The sequence below is a fragment of the Onychomys torridus genome, chromosome 13 (genome assembly GCF_903995425.1).
Source record: "Onychomys torridus chromosome 13, mOncTor1.1, whole genome shotgun sequence".
NCBI classification, from domain to species: Eukaryota; Metazoa; Chordata; class Mammalia; order Rodentia; family Cricetidae; genus Onychomys; species Onychomys torridus.
In genome coordinates, this window is record NC_050455.1 from 50,181,417 (window position 1) to 50,205,125 (window position 23,709).

At 47.8% G+C, this 23,709-nt stretch overlaps 1 protein-coding gene across 9 annotated transcripts in view; it reads right to left on the reverse strand.

Annotated features, from left to right (window-relative positions):
* Positions 1-23,709, reverse strand: part of Ablim3 (actin binding LIM protein family member 3) — a 116,375-nt gene that overhangs the window by 32,623 nt on the left and 60,043 nt on the right. For all 9 annotated transcript variants that reach the window (XM_036204688.1, XM_036204684.1, XM_036204693.1 and 6 more), the window contains 3 exons: positions 18,108-18,234; positions 14,082-14,175; positions 7,540-7,627 (listed from right to left, as the gene is read on the reverse strand). In XM_036204688.1, coding sequence (XP_036060581.1) covers positions 7,540-7,627; positions 14,082-14,175; positions 18,108-18,234 — 309 coding nt within the window. The remainder of the gene's footprint in view (positions 1-7,539; positions 7,628-14,081; positions 14,176-18,107; positions 18,235-23,709) is intronic.

A 23,709-nucleotide genomic window follows, 5' to 3' on the forward strand; every position in this document is an offset into this window, starting at 1 on the left:
CCAAATCTTCTGTAAGGACAAGTGCTGCTAACCACTGAGCCATCTCTCTAGCCCCTCTTACTACTACTACTACTACTACTACTACTACTACTACTACTACTACTATTATTATTAGTGTGTGTGTGTGTGTGTGTGTGTGTGTGTGTGTGTGTGTGTGTGTATGGTATGTGGGGCCTGCATGTGAGTATGTGTGTGTGCATGGGGGCCAGATAAGGATGTTAGGTATCTTCCTTTGTTACTTTCTGTCTGACTGCCTTATTCCCTTGAGACAGACAGCATCTCTCACCATTTCAGCTAGGTTGGCAGTGAGCTCCAGGGATCTGCCTGTCTTCACTCCCTTATGCTGGGGTTACAGGCACATGCACCTGTCTGGCTTTTGACATGGGTGCTGGGAATTCCAACTCAGGTCCTCAGGCTTGCACAGCAAGTGCTCTTATCTCCTGGCCTCCTCCGCGTGCTCTTAATGTCACGATGTTAATATTGACACAACCCAGCGCTGAAGAATGTGTTGCACCCTAGGGCACAGCCACCCTGAGGGGCTTGTCATGAGCTCTGACTGGCAGAGCTAGCAGTGCCTGGCTGTGCACGGAGCCCACACCCTGTAGTTACTCCTCATAGTATATCTGTGTGGTGGGGAAGCCGAGGTCCTAGGAACTTGGGCGTCTTAGCCGTCTGTTCACCTTTATCTTTCCAGCCCGGCATGGGCCTGGCATTTGCTCATGTGAGGTCATCAGAACCTCTCTGGGACTCCTCTGCTGAGCTCAGATGGGAACGACACCTCTCTGCACAGCTGCTGGCTAGAGGCTGGCTACATCCTCCTCCCCACCACATGGCTCCACCACAGAGCAGGAGAGCATGAAGCCAGTGCAAAAAGATGCAGAGCAGAGACAGGCCTGGGGACACTCAAGGGCCCCTCAATGAGGCTGCTTCTAGATGCTTCTTGGTCCTGCCAGCCTATCAATCACTCCCCTTCTGCCTACAGTGGCTGGAATTGAGTTTCTGCCACGTGAAAAGTCCAGACTAATAAAACCTCTCCTTAAACTCAGACTTGAGTATCTGACACATTCCTGACTCGCCCTGAAGGCAATTTTGTTTCTTAGAACACAGAGGAAGCAACTGGGGAAATTGCTGCTCTGGACCTAATTTTGACCAACATGAACAAATTGGCTGTGAAGTAGATGTGACATGTAGCCGGTAGAAAATGGCCACATCACTTCGAGTTTGTGGTGACCTGATCCGAACAAGCTGGAAACAGACTTTGGACAGACAAGCCTCAGATACAACACTGTAATGTTTTCTGTGATTCAAGATGTTAGGTAACCCTTAAAATCTTGAAGAGAAAAAAAAAAAAAGAGGCAGCTCATCAAAAATTAAAATATACTCTATTTAAAACGAAATGTGCTTAGTACAGACAGACTTGAGGAAATAGCAATTTAGTAAAAGAATAAGATGTTTGAAAAGTCTAAAATTATATAGCAGGATTGGGGAAACATAAGTTTTAAAGTTTTTAAGCACAACTCCTACAACCTAAACTGTCACTAGAGAGATGCAACTGGAAGTAATAACCTTGATGTGTGGAAACGATAGCAACCCACTTGGCAACTGTGCCTCAGCAAGTATGGCTGCAGAGGATTGGGAGGTCAAGAATGTGGGCTGGTGTGCCATCCTCTGCGACAACTGCAGGCCCTCAGTGGGACAGCTACTGGCCTGGTGCACCTGTTGCAGTGACCTATCAGGAAAAGGAGGCCTTTGCTGAACATCAGTGGCACCTCCAGCTCTGCCAGGACATGCCTCCCACTACCAGGTCCTTGTATCATCTGAACTAAAAAGAATGTCGTCTGAAATAGCCTTGGCTCTACAGAGAAAGCTTGACATAACCCTCCACGGCAGCCCCGGGGATCTGTAGGGTTTGCGTTAACACAGAACCGAGGCTCTTTGCTTTATTTTTGGGTCATGGCTTTACTCAAAATCTGGTGAAAGACACAGACCTCCTTCTTCTTCTTCTTCTTCTTCTTCTTCTTCTTCTTCTTCTTCTTCTTCTTCTTCTTCTTCTTCTTCTTCTTCTTCTTCTTTTTTGTTCTTTGAGACAGGGTTTCTCTGTGTAGCTTTGCACCTTTCCTGGAACTCACTTGGTAGCCCAGGCTGGCCTCGAACTCACAGAGATCCACCTGGCTCTGCCTCCCGAGTGCTGGGATTAAAGGCGTGCAACACCACCGCCTGGCACAGACCTTCTTTCTAGAGGAACTGCATGTGAAATCTGGCAAGCAGTTTCAGGACGTTCACAGTGTTCAGAAAGCCTGCCGTGAACCTCCAGGTAAGAGCTTTGTAAGAGAGGCTCTGGGGAGATGCCTCAGCTGGTAAAGCGTTTGCTATGTTAACAGGACCCAAGTTCGATCCCCAGAACCTGTGTGAAAAATCCAGGCATGGTGGTTTACAGTAATCCCACGGAGAGGCAGAAAAAGGCTGATTCCTGGAGCTTGATGGCCTGCCACCATCCCTTACTTGGCCGGTTCTAGACCCGTGAGAGACCCTGACTCAAAACTCAATGTGGGGGCTAGTGAGATGGTACAGCAGGAAAAAGTGCTTGCAATCCCCACAAACAGCTTGACTTCATTACCTGGAATCCACACTTAAAAAAAGAAAGTTGGATGCACCCAGTGAACACATCTGCAATCCCAAGACTCCTAAGGTGAACTGGGAAGTGGAGACAGGAGAATCACCTAGACGTTTATGGCCCCACTAGCCTGGAGTATACATCGAAGTTCACAGAAAAGAGGCCTTGCCTCAATAAGGAGGGAACCAGTTCCCGAAAGCTGTTCTTTGAGCTCCATATATACAGTCTTGCTCAGTTGCAGCTCCTTCCACTGAGAAAACAAACCACAAACAAAGGTATATAGTGCTTGAGGAAGGTCACTGGGGGCTGTTTTCTAACACACACACAGATACGCACACACATACACACACACACACACACACACACACACACACACACACACACTTTTTTAACAGATAAAGCAAAATGCTTTGAAGAAACCCTAGTAGGCACACTAATCAAGTGTTGTAAAGTCCCTAATCCCAAGTCCTTCTGGAAAATGACAATGTAAATGTTTTTAGATCACCTCGTTGGAACAGATCAGGCCTTTCAACACCTTCCCGTTGTCTCCAAACTCTCCCTTTTCATAGCTTGCTAGTGACGTCTCCGCTTCAATGGACAGAATTGGGCAGAGCCCTGAAGACTCAGTACCGTACTGGACAGCACAGATGCTGAAACGGTGGGTAGACCCATGATAATCACTGTTTTTCGCCTTTAACCCTGGTGGGACTCATACTTTGCTACAGCACTTTTGTTAGCAGTGTAGGGTCTGTCCCAGGATTTCAAAACGAATTAATCGACTAGGCAGATAGTAAGAGCTGACCTTGTGCATCCCAGGGTTCACTGCCTCAGATCCATGCAACGGGGAGGGGAGTGGCCCGAGGTGCAGCTGGAAGGCTGGAAACAGACCACACTCCACTTTCCTGGATGGAGGCATATTTAGGAGGAGAGCATGTGTACTACATTTAGAGTCCAGCCCAAAGCCCACATCTGCATCGACTTCGGCCTTTGTGACTTTAAGTTCTGCTCCAAACTTGAAGTATTTCAGCTTTATTCTGCTGCACTAAAACCAGTGACCTAATTTCATGGGGAAGCCCAAATGAAGGGTTTGGATAACAAACAGTTTAGAAGTCTGGCCCTCTTTATAGAAACAGCTGAAAGACAGAATGCACAACAGAACTTAAAACAAAGAAAAGGAAACTTGCTGCAGTCTCCCGGAGGCCTCAGAAGTCCCCCAGACAGTCATCTCCCAAGTAGAGCCCAACAGAAAGCCATGGCACAATGAATAAAACACAAAGCTGTGAACCAAAGATACTCCTGGGATCATCTACCAGAACCAGCCTGTCCTGCTACACAACCCCGAGACTGGGTCCATAACGTGCGCCCTAATGGTCTGTGTCTCTGGCCCGCTCACCTCCACACCTTGCTACAAGGGCTCTCAGCACCTTCCAGTTCCTTCTGTCCTCCAGCATTCCTGAAGTATATGTCTGTCCTTTTTGAACCATGTATATGGATTGTCTCAGTTTCTCCACTGTGGGATGCTTCCTTCCACCTGGAGACTTTGCGCCTGCTATCCACACTGCCTCCACCACCTTCTTCTCCTCTTCATCACCCTCCCCGTTACTCCTGCTCAGGATCCTGGCTTGAAATGTCCTTTCTTCAGAGGCACCTCCCCTAGCTTCTTAGCCTTCTGATACATTCCCATTGTCCCCAAACTTTCTCCTCAGAGTGCTTTCCCCACTTTGCTATTGATATTGTTGCTTCTGTTCGATTAATGCCAGTCTCTCCTTTCTGACAGTAAACACCAGCAGGGCACCAAGCATGCCTGCCTTGCTCATCTCCAAGCAGAGTGCTTGGCATGCAATAGAGAGCCTGGAGTCATGCGACCTTCCCTGGAATGGATCAATGAGAGATTGACACCAGCCTCACTTGACAAGGGAAGGAAGAGACCCAGAGAGGGAGTCACTCCTCAAGATCACAACCCATTAGTGGAAGTGCTGGCACTTGAACTCAGGACTTCCAGCTCTCTGCTGGCTCATCCCACTCCTGTACTGCCATTTCTTGAGTCCTGGTGCTGTTACTCTGTGAGGTATTCTAGGCTCAGCTCCCAGTGGTAACTGAAACTCCTGTTGGCTGCCACCCACACATGCCACCCATAACCAGAATCATTATGACTCTAGCACCCATGGCCCAAGCCCCCTCATTCCAGATCACTCAGCATCCCTGGAGGCAGGTCGTCTCGTACTCTGCAATTACTCCTACTCTCCTAGGAGCCAGAAGGGTAGGGATGGGGATAATTAATGAGAAGGTGACAGCTCTTCTTCACTACCAAGAATATCTCCCACCTCCTGGAGGCAGTTCTGCCCTGAGTTCTATGGTGCATTTTCTCCCACAATCACCAAGCTGCTGTTTGACTTCATTGCTTAACTCCTTCAGCATCTCTGGGAAGTTGGGTGGTCAAAGTTCCTAACTCATTGCTGGGAACTCCCCGAGGGCAGAGTCTTTGCCTCTGCTGCTCCTTCCTGCCTCTCCAGCTGTTAGAACACCACTGGACCCACGCAAGGCTTCAGTAGATATAGATAGAAGTGAACGAGGAGAGGGCTTTCTTTGATCAGAAATTTCCGACACTTGTATCTCACAGGGGCAGCTTGAAGTCTGTCATGCAAGTTAGACAGTCAAGGTCCAGAGAGTGAAGGGGTTTGTCAAAGGTAAACAAGTTAGTGAGCAATAGTACCAGGACTCAGTCTGAAGCAGTCTAGGCCCAGGTAGCAAAGGGGAAAGATGAGGATCTGGAATTGAAGCAGGAAGGAAAAGATGCTGATTGCTCAGCGGTGCATGGATGGGAATGTGGGTGCGAGGGCAGGTTCAACCCCAGGAGGCTGAGAAGGTGAAAGGAACACTGCACAGCAGATGTTCAAGTGTAAACTTCACATCCTAGTGGTGGCTGGCTCGCTAAGACAAGTAACACAGGATCCCGATGCAGGAATCGCTCAGGATCATGGAGGGTGCTGGTGCTCACGGGGAGCCATAGGGGCCAGATGGACAAGACAATTCTTACACCAAAGAATTATCTAGCCCTAGATCTCACAGTGTTGAGGTTCAGAAACTCTGCTGTAGGGATAGAGGGTAAAGTACAGCTTGAGCATCTGTGGTAAGGACAAAATTCCAAAGAAGACCACTCCCTGCAACTGGCCTCTGGACTCAGGATTATTTTCTGGGGGAGACCTTGAAGGACTCCCCCTCCTCACCAAGAGCCCATGTGAGCATTCTTGGCAAGGCCAATCATAGTGACTCAGTCAGCACCCTAGATATTCTCAGTATCATTCATAATTGAATGTCTTCCTTTGGGAGTCCCCAAGGCCTCTTGGACTTTGCTTGGACTTGGTTTTCCCTGATTTGTCTAAGAGTTGTTGGCCTTCTCCTTGCCTCTCAGCCTTAATGATGGCCTCACTGAACCCACCACTCTCATGTAACAATATTAGGAGGAGGGGAAATGCTTTGGGGAAATGACTACGTCATAGGAGCAGAATTTGTATGGCTGAGATTAATACCCTCATGAAATAGGCCTCAGGGGACCGCCTTGTCCCTTCCACCATGTCAGGATCCAGCAAGAAGGTAGCACCGGTGTGAAAGTATGCCATCCACCAAGACACTAAATCTGTAGGCACCTTGATCTTGGACTTGCCAGCCTCCAGAACTCCCTGAGCAATACATTTCTATGCCACCATCTATGTTAGTTTGTTTGCAGCCTGAACAGACCAAGGTATCAGCTGTTAGGTGTTGACTCTCAAATGTCTACCATAGCTCAAACTGGGAATGCTTGTTTCTCAGCTGGGTGTTGTGGGAAACTGAGGTACCATTAGGAGGTGGGCCTGACAGGCAGAAGTAGATCACTACAAGTGGGCCTTTGAAAGTTCTAGCCTGAACCCTGGTTCAGGTCTTGCTTGCTCCCTGCTTCCCCGTTCACCGTGATAGAAATAGCGCACATCAAAAGGTCCACTGCTATGACCCCTTCCTTGCCATGATGGACTGAAAGCCCTTTGATCAAAATGAAACCTTTCTCTCTTGAAGTTGCTCTTGTCAGGTGTATTGGTGACAGTGCCATAAAGGGAAATGAGCACGCCCATTAACTGCCACTCACCAGGAGCTCTGCTCTTGGCCCTTCTGGAGGGGACCTTCCCTGGCACGCCTCCCACCGTACCCTTAACATCATTTGTCATGGCTGACAGTCATTCATGTGATTGTTGAGTAACCCTTAGTTCCTGCCTTGGGCTGTAGTGTTGTGATGAGACAGAGCTTTCACGTTGGGGCCTCCAGAAGTAATTGCTAACGTGAAGTTGGTTTGGCCGGGTAGGTCCAAGAAACAAGGCCTGGTGCCTTGGTGAGAGGGCCCCAAATGAGAAGCTGGACAAAGGGCAGATGGATGAGTGGAGTCTGGAGATAACTGGGTGGCTGAGACAGGAATGCTGGGACAGAAGGGCTAAGCTCTGGAAGGGGAAGTCACTGTGGCTTTCACCCTGGGAGCCCCAGCAATGGCCTCCTATGACGATCTGAGATATGGGGAGTTGCAATGGAATGGAACAGAACAGGTAGAAACCGTGTGAACTCAGTAGCCTGGGCACCCCCCCCCCCCGAGGTTCTCTGACTTCTTGGCCTCATACAGCTCAACCTCCCACCCCCAGGTGGAGCCAGAGGAATTTGCTGAGAGTATTGCCAGGGAAGCAGGCCAGTGCAGCAGCCGGTGGAGGCGCATGGGGATGGAAGGCAGATTACATGTCACTTCATATTAGTCAGTTGGGCAACTTTCCTCATCTACCCAGAGAGGAGAGAATTAATTGCAATCTTGAAGACAAGCCAACAGCAACAATAACACCGCAATGGAACGGGGCTATCTCCTTTCCAGCCACGAGCCTATCAGAACGCCTTCGAGGGTCAGATTTGCTTACCTGTGAGATACATCTCCTCCCCTTCAGTGAACATCTGGTGGCAGCGTACACATCTGGCACAGGTAGGGTGGTAGTGTTTCCCTCCTGCCTGTGGGAATCAGGATATGAAGCAGAACATCAGAACTGAGGCTACTGTCCAGTAGGGGCTGGTGTTTCTCTCCATGGCCCTGTTGTTGATGAGGAGGCTTCCCCAGGGGCATCCACAACCATATGAGAGTCCATCCAGAGAGTTTGGTGATTCTTTCATGGGTCTTGATGGAAGCTCATGGGATTTCCCTGGATATGCGCAGGGCAATCAGAGTTCACCATTCCCCTCATTACCCACAAGGAAATGTTGTTTTGAGGACCGCCAGCCTGTTCCCAAGTGTGGGGGCCCCTAACACTCGTGAAAATGAAGGTGACTGTAAGTGTTACTATATGAACTTGAGATTTCATAACATTGTCCCAGGATAAATAAAAGAGAGGAGGAGAGGAGAGGAGAGGAGAGGGGAGGAGAGGGGAGGAGAGGAGAGGAGAGGGGAGGAGAGGAGAGGAGAGGGGAGGAGAGGAGAGGAGAGAAGAAAGACAGATCCTTTCCCACCCTGTTTGAGTTCTGATTTCACCAAGGAAGATATACCAGTTTAGAGCCCATGCATCTGCAGCATTATTTAAAACACACACTCATCTAAGAATGAGAACAAGCATGAGGCTTAGCGTCTTCACTAACAACAACAACAAAAAAAATTGGCTAGAATGAGATTCATTTTGGGTTGTCTTCAATTGGCAAATGACTGTGTTTCCTGTGATGTTGTACCAGTTGTCTGTTAAGTGAGTCAACTTACAGACAGATTAAAGTATTAGGTAAGGCTGAGTGTACAAGGTTTACAAACACAGCAAAATTTATGAGAATAGCTTCAGAAGGACAGATTTTTTTTTTAAATGGGCTCAGTGTATAAATTATGTGAGAGCAGGGTCAACCTGCTGGGGAGCTCTTAACACCTAGGCTGGATGACGGTGCCTGGATCTCTCAGCCTGAACCTGGCCTACTCTACCCTGGCTTTGGGAAGCCCATTCCTTTTTCTCACTTTTCTTCCCTACCATTAATTCATTTAAAAATAGAAATGAGTGCAAATCTTTTCTTTTGGGGGGCGGGGAAGAAGTGGTTTTTGAGAAAGTTGTGTTTGAAGGTCTCACTGGAAAGAGGTAGGTAGCAGCGTCAGCTCCCACCCCTCCCCCATCTCTCTTCTGCATTCGATGCTAGAATCCTATCCCAGAAGACCTAATGTGCAAGGTCCCTTTGGTGACAGATCCAGAATTTACATATGGGAGGGGTAGCACAGAGGCTGGGATGGGAGGTGAAGCATGTTTTAAATGAATTTTTTCTATGTCAGGACAAGTATTTTTAGGGGAGGGATGAGGTAAATGGGTGACTATTGGGGGTCATGAAACCCCCTTCTCTAAGCCATTACTTGGTCTGAAAATCAGTTCCAAAAAAGCTAGTTCCAAAATCACAACTATGTAAAGACATCTTACTTCCAAACAATCTTAGGGGTGGGGCTCTTGGGAAAGGCTTGTCTGTTTTAGAGAAACTCTTTTATCTCAAAACTTAGCAAGAATGTGAAAAGGGCAGGTTCTTAACAAAAGAAAAACAATCTCCAATGTCCCCCTTCTCCATTCTTGGTTGTTTATGTGGCTCCCACCAGTGAGAAAATGTCCTTGTTGTCAACCGAGTAAGCTGTGTTCAAACTTTAGAAAGAGCCTGCTATTTTCCCAAGCAAGGAAGTCGTGGGACTGATCCTCTAGTACCATGACAAGGATAATCAGCTTAATTAGTAGCCTCTTCCTACTGTGTATCCTCATCATTTCAATTATAGGTCCTTTTTTTGGCCCTGACTTTTCCCCCATCATGGCAACAGTGGCTCCACAATCCTGAAGCGCACATCTTCTTCAATGTCACACCCCACCACCCTGCCCCAGATGAAAGAGACTTCATGCCTGTCTCAGCAACCTTGGTCCTGGCTGGTTCAGAAAACAATGGGAGATTGCCAGGGCAGACTTTACCCAGCATAAGGGAACCAAGGCAGAGAGATGCAGCGGGCTATTTTCCCCATAAGCTGAAGTCAGGAAAGCAGTGAAGAAAAGTAGCAACGAGTTGGTACCCCCAAAGGAGGCCATATTAGAGCACAGAGAATGGTGGCCAAGGTCTGTAGTGGGTAGCCATCCCAGCCTTGGCCTGGAAGTTCCAACCCCCACTGAGGCTTCGGTAATGGTCACGCCCACAAGGCGGGGCTGAGGGAGGAAGCGGAAGACCCAGGATCGAGAGGAGAGGCTTCTCTTGGTTCTGGGACCCTGGACGCTGGAGGTAGACCCAGCAGAGTTCTCCAGAGAACACCGCCGGACTGCGCCATACCTTTGCCAGACCCTGTAACCTACCCCTTCATTTGTAAGTTACCCCACAAAATAAACCTCCCTTTTAACTACGTGGAGTGGCCTGAATAATTTCACCAATATCAAGGTCTGACATGGAGCAAGAGCAGGCTGTGGTTCTTTTTGCTGAGGACATAGGAAGGATGGGCTGATACTCAGCACAGTGAGTTCTGCCCTGGGAGAAGGAGTCATGAGATGAACAGGAATGTTGGGATGAGAAGATAAGAATCAGTCTTAAGTGTCTGCAGTCTACTGGAAATATGCTAGCCCTGTGCTGGGCAGTTACCGCCTAGCCAGCATCCTTTCCCACCTTCCAGAAATAGCACTAAGCTTTGCTCAGTTGGACCACCTGCCATCAGGACATATGGTTATATTGTGTTAGCCCCACCAATAAGCTGATTCCAACTCTATGGGCACAGTGGGTTCAGGGGTGGGCCTGAAGTTATCCAGAGAGCCCCCAGATGTTTGCTGAGCCATTAAGAATGAAAGTTTGTTATCCACCATGGATGTGGCTGGAAGGATATAAGCCTGAGCAACTGGTGTCCAATACCCCAACCACAAGGCAGAATCTTTTCAGAATAAAAGCAATGCAGAGAATGTAGAGCCAAGATGGTCAAAGATTCAAGTGGTCTTAATCAGCCCCATTCTCCAGCTGTGTTTAAAGCCAGAATGATGCCTAAACTCTTTTTTTTTTAAGATTTATTTATTTATTATGTATACAAAAGAGGGTCCAGATCTCATTACAGATGGTTGTGAGTCACCATGTGGTTGCTGGGAATTGAACTCAGGACCTCTGGAAGAGCAGCCGGTGCTTTTAATCTCTGAGCCATCTCTCCAGCCCGCCTACACTCTTATTATGGGAATGGATACATGTCCTTTTCAGGCCCCATGATCTGAGTATAGCTTCTGCCTTCCAACTGAACAAAGTCCAGCTTAACATATCCATTAGGAATGAAATGGCAGTCTTCACTAGTGACAAGGACTGACCTGAAAGTAACTTGCTTAAGGTTTCTTGGCTAGACAAGGTAAAATTAGAATTCAAATTCATGATTTGTTTTTTCTCCTGCCCCCTGAATATCTGAGAGCCTTAGGCACCACTGTGGGATCCAGAAGGCTGGAGTCCCAGACTCCATCTCTGTCTCTGCCCTTGGAAAGGCACCACTTCTCTGGGGTCCCCCCGCTTTTTTTTTTTTACTAGGAGGCTGGGGTAGTTGATTGCTAAATGTCTTTCCCAGTTCAAAGGAAAAAAAAAGTCAGCAAGTCCAATAGGCTGAAGGAGCTGGTGATACAAACGGGTCAGCGGGAACCTAGTCACAGCTGCCTGGAAGGGAAAGACGGCCCCAGCGAGAAACAATAGCACCACTTGAGAAAAAGCGGCTGCTAGAAAACCTTGCCAGCCGCAGCCCAGTGTGCATCAAGGTTCTCCTCTTGAAAGAAAAGCCAGTTTGAGTGGCCTCCACCCCACCGGCTCTACAACTTGCTGGGCGCTTCTTCCTCATTTATGCAAAAGCTGCCAGCAATTCCTATTTAAGGCAAGCTTTCACCACACGCACCAGCCTTTCCCAGCCGCCTTATCCCTTAACTTCTCTACATTTTGACCAACATTCTGACTGACCTGCCACGTTTCCTGAAGCTCCCTCTTTTAAACTGTCCTCAGTTTTCCTCTCACATCCTGTGTGCACATGCACATACAGGTCCATCTGTGTGGGCAGGCTCATGTGTGCACATGCTTGTGAAGGCCAGAGGGGAGTCTTAGCTATCAAGCCTCAGGAGCTGTCCATTTTTAAAATAGTTTTATTTTGTGTGTATGACTACTTGGGCTTCATGTATGTCTGGGCATCTTTTCATGCCTGGTGCCCACAGAGGCCAGAAGACACCAGATCCCCTGAACTGGAGTTACAGATGGTTATGAGTTGCCGTATGGGTGCTGGGAATTAAACCTGGATCCCTTGAAAGAGCAGCCAGTGCTCTTAACCTGACCCATCTTAACCCCTTTACCTTGATTTTGGAGACAGGGTCTCTCTCACCAGCTTGCCAAGAAGGCTTGGCTGGCTGAGCAGTGAACCCCAGGGGTCTGCCTATCCTTGCTTCCCCAGCACTGGGACTACCAAGTATGAACCATTGCACCTGACTTTTTAGTACGTGTTCTGGGGATCAGACTCAGGTCCTTGTGTGTCAAAGGCAAACACTTCACCAACTGAGCAACCTCCCCAACCCTCCTCCTGTATCCTTGGTTATCTCTCCTCTTAGAACAGCTCCCACCTGTTTGTGACACCTGCAGGCAACCATTTCCCAAGGCTGGTGCTAGCCCTTTTCCAGTCTGCCAATCTCTCGCCTCCGTCTCCGAAAACCTGACTGCTCTCATCCTTACTATTATTCATTTCTGAGGGCTGGGCTTCTCCAGGTAGAAGCTTTGCTTCTGGGCTTGGACCTATGTTCCTGTCTGTCCTCTTCAAACCTTCCTGCATTCCAATCACACCCCGTTTCAAACGCTCTCCACGATTCTGCCTGGAGGACCTGGCTTCTCTTCCACCTCTGGTGCTGCAGATGCCGTACCGAGCTTCTTGTCACCCAGACTCAACACTTTGGGACAACTTGGTTTTCTTCTTCCCCAGTCCCCAAATTCTCAAGTTGCCCCCACGGTGGCCTAGCTGTTGAATTGCTACTTCCATGGTGCTGGAGTCGAAGGTGGATGCCCTTGGTGTGCAGTGGTTCCCTGATGGCTTCTCTTATAGTTTCCTCCAGTGAACATCACTCTATCTGCTCCACGGTGGAGCTCTAATCAGGTCAGCCCTGCTCGGTCTCTCCACAACTCCCCAGTGCCCAGTAAATCATACATAGACTCTTTATTCTTGCACCCGACACCCTTGGAAGCCTGGTCCCAGCAACCTTTCCTGTGTAGACTCCTTTCCCTCTGCCTGGCACTCTTCACTGGTCCTTAGAGATGCTTAATCATTTAGTAAGTCACTGCATTTGTTGATCTGATTCTCTCCGACTCCCCACAGTTAATTTTCCATATCACATCCAGCGCAGTTTTTTAAAAACGTGCCATCTTATCATGATGCTCCTTTTTAAAGTTCTCTGAAGGCTTCCCTCTACACTTACTATAAAACCCAAGCTCTTAAACAAGATGTACAAAGTCCCATGAAATAGGCCTTTGGTGACATAGCCTGCATTCCCACCCTCAATTTTCAAAGCCAGGTTGGCTTTTCTCCCTGTTCTGCCCCCTTGCTTTTCATACACTGACCTCATCATCTCTAGAGCTCTGCTTCAGTGCATCCCCTCACACAGGCCTGTCCTGATTCCTATGTTCTCCTGCTGAGCCCACATGTGACTGTAGAATCTTTTTCAACTTAGTCCTCATGGTAACCACAAGCAACTGGCAGCACTAACATTGCCTACAGTAGCTGAACCAGCCTGCCATTCCTTAGCCACTGTCAGATGCAAAACCGAGGCTTACAGATGCAAAGATCCTCACCCCAAATAGGAGTAAGAATTAGCAGTAGAGATATGCCACAACTCAATTGTCCCTATCCTTAGGCTATTATTTTTCCGTTACACTGAGCTCTTCACAGTAGATGGCCCCAAAGTATGGACAGGTAGCATCCAGCCCCACAGGGTGTGGAAAGAAAGGGTAGGAAGGCCAAGGACTCAGTAAGGGGCTGTAGGTTGTCTGTCACTGGCAGAGAGAGCTGTGCATCAGAGGCTGGGGAGAGCTGCTGTTGCCATGGCGATGGACCAGCCAGAGAAGGGCTTAGAGAGCAAGCTGCTAGACAAAGCTGGTTCTTAAATCAGCACATTACCAAACAGTTAAAACGCAAAAAGGGCTTCCATCCTGAGGCAGAGCCAGGAGGAAAATCCTAATTGTTACTCCTTAGAAATCTGTCTGAGTCTGAACCCAAAGAAGGAACTGATTTTCCCAGCACAGTGGTTTTTGAACCAAGAATTATTTTGTCCACATTCTATTTTTGGGATGCTCAGATCTTGGCAAGGTTATCTGGTCAGGGCTATGCAGTAAGCTAACTTTGGGAGATTGAAGCAATGGAAGAAAGGGAGTGGGGTGACTTTCTCTTCCTCGGTGATGACTGTTTTGGAGTCACAGGCTACCCTGCTCACATGTGGTTACTCAGACTTACCTCCAAGACCCTGCCACTGATGTACCGGTCACATGTCTCACATTTAATGCCAAACTGGGAGTGGTAGTCAGACTCGCAGTATGGAACACCATCCCTGCAAAAGGATGTTCACATAGGAGGAGGAAGTTAGTAGAGTGGGGAGATAGAGGGGCCAAGCTTCCAGGTCTTGGCCAGGACCTGGTCTGTGATGAATGGCCAAGACTAGGAGCTTGGGAATGCTTTTCAAAATTAAACTGTCCCTCAGATCTACAGGTAAAGAGAATCCAGGGAATCCTGCATTTGGTGAGGTCCCGGGGCACTGATGGAGCCAACTGTTCCGGTCTGTCACTTTGGATACCTTCTCTTTTTCCCTTCCCCTTCCCCATGAGTTATCCAGACCCACCTACTCCCCTTTTCCCAAAGGACTCTTTTGAAAACTTATTTAAGACACATTTTGTTCTCCATAGAAAATATAATGCTTGCACATGGTACAGAATTCTCAAAAAGCGTAAGGGAAATGCCTCTCCTTTTCTTCTAGCCCATCCTGGTTTCCCTTCCAGGGTGTAACACTTTCACACAGACCCTTAAGAATTCCTCCTTCAACCAAAAATTTTTATCCACAAGTGAGAGAATCACTTGGCTAAGCTGAGGACCAGTACCTCACAAGAAGTCTCCCATGAGCACTGTTTATACACTGTGTCTATCCAGTGCTTGGGCTCAGTGGACAGAGGTCAGATTGCCATGGGTTATTCTTTTGAATTTTGAATTTATTTATTATCAGTGTGTGTGTGTGTGTGTGTGTGTGTGTGTGTGTGTGTGTGTGTGTGTGTGAGAGAGAGAGAGAGAGAGAGAGAGAGAGAGAGAGAGAGAGAGAGAGAGAGATCCCATAGTAGGCACGTGGATATCAGGAGCACTGTGGAGTTGGTTCTCTCTTTCCACTTTTACATGAGTTCCAGAGATCAATCTTAGGATTGAACTCAGGTGTTGCACAGTCCTGTGTGGTAAGTGTCTATCCACTGAGTTATCTCAGCAGCCCCGCTATGGCTCATTATCCTGTTCTCTACAGCTAATAGCTGACATTTCTTGCTTTGATAGTGATGTGCATGGATCACTTCATTTACGGCTTATGGCAGCCCAGGGAGGTTGGTACTATTAATTTCCCAGTGTGTGAATGAGCAAGCCCAAGTGTGAATAGGTAAGTAACTTGGCCAGGTCACCCAGGACCTGCTTGCACTTGAGGCTCAAAACCCAGGTGGTCTGGCTTCTCCCCACATTTTCATGAGGATTGAAGGAGATGGGCTCAGCATGCTAGGGTTTAGTCAGTGCCTGGCTAACTGCCACCACAGTGGCTGTGAGAGTCCTCAAGGAGACTGTTGCCCCACTTTTGGGTGTAGGGTGACATGGCTTGGACACAGATAGTCCTCAAGAGCAGGTGTGCTATTTCTCTATCTCCACCCAGAGCTCTACGCGGTAGCAAGGTGGTTAGCATTATCTGAAGTTAAGACAGCACTCACCATCATCGGTGAGCCGAGGAAATCTCCCTGACTCTTTCAACTTCCCTGACCTCTAGCCAAGTTCTTACTCTGTGGATGTAAGTGTGGGTAACTGTGCAAAGGAAAAAAAATGTCATCTGGGGAAAGATGCCAACACAACTTCACTTGGATTCCTGGCTTGGGGACACCTTAGGGAATTGGAAATAGACACGATTATAAACAGAGGCAGATGGGAAAGGACACATTTACCGTGTCCTTATTAGATATGGAACACAGAGCTCTGGCATCATCTTATTAGCCAGCCCTGTTTTCACCAAGGAGCAAAGTGAGATGCAGAGCTGCTGAGTCTGTGGCCTAGGTCATACGGGCAAAAGGATGTCTTCCTTGAGCATCTGTGATAGCTTCATGACTCCTAACATTCTGCTGCAGCAGGTGAGTGGCCCAGAGCCAGGCTGCAGACACCCAGGGAGGTAGATAGTCTAGGCTGGGGCTCCAGATTTCTGTGCAAGCCCTTACTGCTCCAGAGGATTCTAACTTAGGACCAATGACTCTTGGCTGGCAATGCCCCACAGACATTCCTTACCCAGCATGCTTAGAGAGGAATGTCTAACACCTACTGACATGGTATCCAGGGCTTTCAGAGACTGGACTTCAGCTCACCTTTGCAGCCTGGCATGCTGCTTCATCTGTGTCCAGACTTAAGTTCTCAAAGAGGATGGATGGTAGTGTTCAACCCGTGCTCATCCTTCTGCCCTGGATGGGCTAGGATTCTGCCTCCAAGCTTGTCTTTCTATTTTGAATCCTACCCACTCTTTCAAGGCTCAGCTCAAACCTTCCACAAGGCTCTCATAGACCCCAGATCCACTTGCAGCTAGTCAGAAGGGACCCTTCCTTTCTCTGACTATCCATAGCCCCCTTTTTGCACCTTGGACACAGGTGGGTATTTTTGGCCAGCAGCTATCTCCTCTTTCTGGACTTGTCCTTCGGAGGCCATCCTTTCCTACGTCAGTTTTCTAAGCGCCAGCAAAGGCCTGCCTTAGGGTTGGGGCCCTCCTGGTTAGTGTTTGAGCAGGAATGGGCAGGTGAAACAAGGCAGCTAAATCAGGTAGCCACAGGACTTGTGCCACAGCCTCAGCAGAAAGGCTTTGCTTTTTGCTAGGCTTGCTGAACTGATGATCAAAACCCAGGCACCATTGGTGATTTTCTTTGCTATTTCATCTGCCTGGGAATAAATCTAATACAGAGGAAGGCAGAGGAGGGAGGTAAGGATGGAGAGAGAAGGAGGGAGTAGGGGAGGAGAGAGACTCTGCAGTGCTGGCGACATCTTTAAGAAGCTAGTACACCTGTGACCTTCCCATGTCTGAGTCAAACGACTCCAATTGTTGCTTTTCAGTGTGTTGCACTGAGCTTTGGGTCATTCGTGATGGATACTCATAATTCACAGTTGTTTTTTTTTTCCCACTAACCTTTGGTGTCCTGATTTTTCCCATCTACACCTTGTCTCCCTTATTGAATGTGTCTCCACAGCAAACACCCTGTGTACTGTGGTGCTACAAACAAGCTCACCGTCTCCTGGCTTTGGGCCAGTCATGGGGCAGGGCAAGTATCCGGGATCAGAAAGTGTCCCAGTGCTGAGGGTCGTTGTTCACAGTTGCCTTTGGGGATCTGAATATATACACGTGTGGTCACTAGAACTTGTCCAAAGCTTCTATGTGCAAGTCCCTGAGGTTGAGTCCTCTAACCTGATAATTTTATTTATCTGCCATCTCCTCCTATCTCAGTTAAACCCATGCAATAACTGTATTGACTTTGTGTCAGGCATTGTGCTAAATGCCAGGGATACAGCAATATCTAAATCCAAGCCCCAGCCCAGGGAGGGACAGAGAGTAAAACTGTCACCATGCAAGGTGCTTACTCCTGTGAGTACCTGTACTACGAGAGGTTTTTTTTGTTTTGTTTTGTTTTTATTTTTGAGACAGGGTCTCTCTATTATAACTCTGGCTGTCCTGGAACTCACTGTGTAGACTAGGCCGGCCTTGAACTCACAGACATTCACGTGTCTCTGCTTCTTAGTACTGGGATCAAAAGCATGTGCCGTGCCTGACCATTGGAGGCTTTATGTCATAATCCATCCAAAGCTGTTGGTTAGTTCTTTGTGCATAGTGAAAGCTCAGTAAGTGGTAAACCATTTCAAACATGCACATTATTAAAACATACACATTATTATATATAATTATAAATGCTGGTAGTCTGAGGGTAGTAATGGAGGAATGGGGGTGGGGAGCGACAGTGTGAAGCCACCTCTGAGTTGGAGGCATAGGGAAGGAAGGGGAGGAGCCACAGGGGAAGACCACCAGTGAGTGCATCATGGGAGATAATGACATGGGAAGGTCTGAAGGTAGAAAGAGGCTGGGAGAGTGGCCATTGTGGCTTGTGTGGCCTCCAGTGGATGTGATGAAGGGTGATGATGGAGATTTGGGTGAGGACGGTGGGGCAGGCCTTTTAGGATGTAGAGGCCCAGGTAGCCCAGGTGGGGAGAGGGCGAGACACTCACTTGCTAATGTACTCCCCCGTCAGGATGACACTACAGGTCTGGCATTTGAAACAGCTGACATGCCACTGCTTGTCCAGTGCCAGGAGTGACTGGCCATGTTTAATCTCCTCTTTGCACCCAGCACAGTCTGAAAAGACAAAAGGGAGTAGAACAGGTTGGGTCCCTTTGACTTCCTGCCGTCATCCCATGCCAAGGGAACCCGTCCGTGGATGCCATTTTTTCCCCCCATGGGTGGCCAATCTGGTACTGCCAGTACCCAGAGACACTACCAGGCAAGAGGAAAGGTTGCCAGAGCTCTGGCCTGTGGACAAAGGACCATGGAGTGAGGAGGAAGGAATGAGCTCCCCTCATTGCTCACCATGGCCACCATTCGTCCAAGCTTTCTCCCTTTCATCCCCCAGTGCCTGACATATTTGCACCACCTAGGAGCTTGGATATTGCAGCATCGCAGCCCCCATCTAGATGATGGAATTTTACTATGATCTCTGCATGGTAACATTTGAGAAGCCCTGTTTCTGGAGACAGGCTGTATCTTTCCATTCCTCTTTAGGCAAGGTTACTCTTCTCGGTCAAGTTGACTGGATATCGAACCCTATAGAGGCACACATTCAGATGCGAGGGTATTTCCACAGACTTTGAATTGAGGGAGGGAGATGCTGCCCTGAGTGTGATTAGCACCACCCCATGGGCTGGGATCCTGGACTAGGTAAAAAAAGAGAAAAGGAGAAAGCTAGCTGTCCGGTGCCTGCATTCTCTTTCTCTGCTGTGGGCATGGCCACTGCCTCAGCTATGACTCACGCTGGCTGCCATGTCTTCCCATGACATACTGAACTATATTCTCTGAGCCATGTGCCAAAAGAAATCTTTCCCTAGCAAATGGCTACTTATCAAGTATTTAACCACAACAAGGAAACAAGTAACCAGTGAGAGGCCACATTTGTGTTCTGTGCTAAGTCTATTTTCAGGCCTAGCCTGGTGCTAGGCACAGAGTGGGAACTCAAAAGGTATTTGCTGAAGAAAATATGAATGACTGGATCTCACAGTGTGCAGGCAAAGGAGGGAATTTATCATGTAAATTCCCCGGCATGTAATGGTTAGAGTTCAAAAAGGCTGTCTCAAAACAGAAATAGATTTTCACTCCCTGTCACTGTCACCCTGAAACCATTGCTGGGACAGAAAGTAGGTTGGAGCCCAATGGTCTGGTCTGGCTATTGTTCAGTGGATGTAGAGAGGGGTGGGAGAGGGGCAGGAAATGCAGCCAGCATCCAAGGTCCTTGGGAAATTCTTGGAATTCAGGCCTTGTTGATCAGATGGTCCACTTGAGAAGAGGAAAATGGTCACCAGGGCAAAGTTTATCAGAGGTCAAACCTCCTTACTGACATTATAAGACACACACACACTTTGGAGCAAATGAGGAGAAGCCACATATAGACTTGGGGGAGCCTGGCTGGACAGTCCTTAATCTGGTCCTGGAAGAGGAGATGGTGTGTCTAGGAAGGGTGGGTGGTGAGTTTCGAAGGCTGTGGGGAGCATCTGGGACTTGATCCATTTGTGGAGCCACTTCCTACAATACCGAACACTTGGCTGCCGAGTGCCTTTCTAACATCCCTGAGCATTAGCTGGGGCAGAAAGGTCTCCAACTGCAAAATGGTTTAAGCCTTCAGATAGGCTAGAGGACAAGGAGTTTGGAGATTTATCACTTTCCCTTTCTCTTTTCTGGAATCAGTACGTAAGTCTTCCTGTAGCCACTCCCCCCGCCCCTAAAATCCTTAACAAAAACAAAATAAAATTGCAGATTTAAAAATTTAATGGCTTTGGTAGGTCAGATGTCTCCTCTGTGTATAGACGGACAGTCTCTGGTCATACTTTCTAGGTCACAAATATGACACTTGCGTTTCTGTGGCTCCTTAAGAGGACCTAAAAATTACAGAGGGCCTCTAAGTTCACAGAGCACTAGGCCACGTTTCCCAGCCAGACAGGCGGTGCCTGTTTCATGCTTTATCACATACCGAAGGCTCAGTCCTTCTTGAGTTAGTTTGTGCCACGTTTGGATAGGCATGATTGTCAAGGATGTCTCCCTTCCGTGGAGCTAGGGCCTGACCCTGTCACACTTCTATGTATCCATGAACAATTTTCTCATTTCCTCCAGTTCCTTCAAATAACTAAAGGCAACCATGGTCTGTCTCTCTCTCACACCCCTCATGCCTTACATTTCACTTGATATGGTCATCCACATTCACTGGAGAACTCCATGTGGCAGGCATCATATTAGCCACTTAACAAAGCTCTGACTCTCCTATAGGGCTTCCTTGGTAGCCGGCTGTATGCAGAAATGGGCATTCCGTTCTAGTAAAAGTACCATTTCTTGAAGCGATAGGGACACACCTGAGATAATTTTAGCACTCTGAGCTACATACAGTTAGGAGCTGGTGGAGCGGAGCAGCTGGACGCTGGGCCGAGAGGGTCGAGTGAGTAGTGAGAAGCCGGCCCAGGCAAGAGTCATCTCCAGCCTCAGTTACTCTTCTCAATGTCTTGCCTACAATCAGGCCAGGACAACTTTATTATAAGAACATTATAATGCAGGCCTCCCGCAAGCGGTTGTTCTATTTCACATTCTTGTGTTCTTCACCCATATCCCATGTGTTGCCAAATCTCTGATCTGGAACCTGAGTAATTCTCCTTGGTAGGGAAGAGGATTCTGGGACGCCCTTTATTTGTGGCTTTTCTTACCACGTTCCTCTGCTGGTCTTCCATTGTACTGACTTCCTGTTTTCTGAGACTTTTCCTCCCTTTTCCTTCTTCCAGTCTTGTCCACTGGTGGGCACACCCCTCTGGGAGCCCGTGGGTCTGATGCCACAAGCAGGGCTGGGAGAGGCACTCCCTATCCTTGGTATCCTTGGTAGTTTTTTTTTTTTTTTTTTTTTTTGCTGAGCCAGCTGTCCACTCCTCTCATATGCCTCTCGATTCCAAAATTACAATCTTCAGCTGGTGGAAAACACAGGGCCCCCACCTGTTCCTCTGCAATCTCTCACTTTATTATCCAAGCCCCTAGAGATCCCATGCAGCCATTTTTAGTCTACTTGCCTACATCATCCATTCCATTTAGGTCAGCACAGGCAAGTGGGCTTTGTGAGGCACAGCAAGTTATTCACCTTGCTTTAGGCAACCAGCCTAGGAAGACAGGGCCTTTCCATTTAGAAAGGCGTGCTTTTGACAGAGGGTGTTAAGGGGATAGTCTTAGAGCCAGATCTCATGCCTTAACATCAGCGCTACTTTGGAAAAGTCAATCTTTGAATCTCAGTTTTCTTATTTCTGAAATAATCACTCTTATTGCCTTCATAGACTTGCAATAATTAAATGAGATACTAACTGTTCATTTATTGCAATGCCTGACCATAGAATAAATGCGGGAAGTGGTGAGGTAATAAACATGATGGTGGATTAGTGGTGATGGAGGAGTCGCTAGGGATGCTACCTGTGCTAGTTATGGCAATGACCGTGATGGTGAGGTGGTGATTGTGGTGGTGATAATGCTGATGCTAATGGTTCTCCTGGTATTGATTCTTCTTTACGAGACCTATGAGGAGACATTTCTTTTCTTCTGATAACACAATTATTCCCTCTTGACAGTTCACGACTATTTTCCTTTGAGTAAACATTCTTGCTTTTCCAGAATATATCCACCCTACAGAGAGGAAACTTCAGACTCTTGTAGCTTGAGAAAAGACTGTTATTTGTCCAGTTCTTCCCCCCTGGTAGGTTTTTCTCCATATTTTGATCTGGCTTTAGTTCTCTCTATTCTGTGGGAGTTCAGGAGACGTTCTCTAAGCCCTCTAGTCAGGGTGCCCTTGCATTTGCAGCCCAGTGATCATCTTGGGGGAAAATACATCAGGAAAGATGCTCTTGTGGATGCATCTTATTTCTGAGATAAGCCAAAGACCTTGGTTCCTCTGGACAATACTCAAATGCTAGCTTGTTCTTCCTTTCTTTTTTTTTCTTTTAACGTTCCCTCATTTTTCTCACTACCCCAATCTGCAAAATTATGGTAGAGACATTTTAGAATCTCTCTTCTAAAAAGTCTCTTCTAGAACTTGTTCCCAGATTAGACTTTCACTCAGTTGAGAAAGTCTACTCCTGGAATGAGAGACCCCAGTGCACAAAGAAACACACAGTGCACCGAGAGAATTAACAGTAGACTCAGGAATCTTATTCTCGAAGCTTCTTTGGTGAGCTTTCTACATTAAACTTTTCTCATTGTTGTACCTGAATACCAGAGAAAAACAATATAAGGGACAAAAGAGTCATTTTGGCTCATGCTTTGAAAGTTTCAGCCCCTGATGGTGGGCCATTTGCCTCTCCAGCCTAAAGGGCAATGCTGCCCACATTCAGGGTGAATCTCCCCCTTTGGTTAATTCTCTGATTTGTATTCATTCTAAGGTGTTATCTAAACAGTTATTTTAACTTGATCCCTGTACAGGAACACAGCTGCTTTTTTTTTTTTTTTTTTACAACATCCCTTGGAGGATGAGAAGGCACCCCGTTCTGTTTTCATAGCTAGGTAAATCAAGTGTCAGGGAGGCTACCAGACCACTTTGTCTCCTGCAGAAGGTTGGCAGCCTCTCAACTCAAGCTTTCTTCCCTTTGTTCTTTACACATGGGACTGGTCTCCAGGCTCCCAAGAAGCATAAGCCACAGGGCTCCAGCCTGTATCCTGCTCTCCAGTCTTTTTTCATGTGGACATGATTTCAAGGAGTTATGAAGGATAGCTGTGTGCACACTCAGCCACCTTGAGGTGAAACCTGGCCGGAGCAATAGATTGTTCTTGAGTATCATCAAGGACACTGGAGAAAAAGCCCTGAACATCACATCCCGGGAACAGATCAGACTCCACTAAAAGGAAGGGGCAGGCAAGGGAGGGAGCCCATTCATCGCCTCCCCCATCAGCTCATCATGGCTAGGCAGACTGTAATGGAGCCCCTGGGAGCTGAGGGCTGCTGATGTAGAGTGTTCTTGGCTCACCCTCCTTGGTGTGATGCATCTCCAGCATGCTGACTGTGCTGGTGCCATGGCTGGCTGTCTCTGAACCCACACAGTAATGCAGCATAGGAGGCTGATGGGTTTTCATTGATTCTCTTGATGAGGCCAGCCAGAGTGTCATATAACATGAAAGATCACTGGAACTCAATGTGGTTTAGGAGACCCAGGGGGCTGGGTCTGTGTGTACTGGTGGGTGTGTGCAAGGACATCTAGGAACAGTGATTTAAACATCTGGTCACTATACACATTTGAGTGGATGGACTTCTGCAGAGTAGGGCACACTCTCAACCTGTACTTCTCCCTCAAATCTGTGGCTTGATAAAACACCATTATTATGGCATGGTGGATGCCTTTCTCATGACTAGATGTCATTCTTAATCTAAGGAACAGCTAAGGAATCACCCACAAAGTTCACGCAGAATGATGACATCCGGATTCCATTCCCACTGGTTCAAGATGAGCCCAGAAATATGTCTTTTCACAAGCTGATGATCCACAAGGCTGACATAGAGGCACCAGCATAGCCCTTGGGGCTTATTCCTAGGGCATTCCTGACTTCTTCATG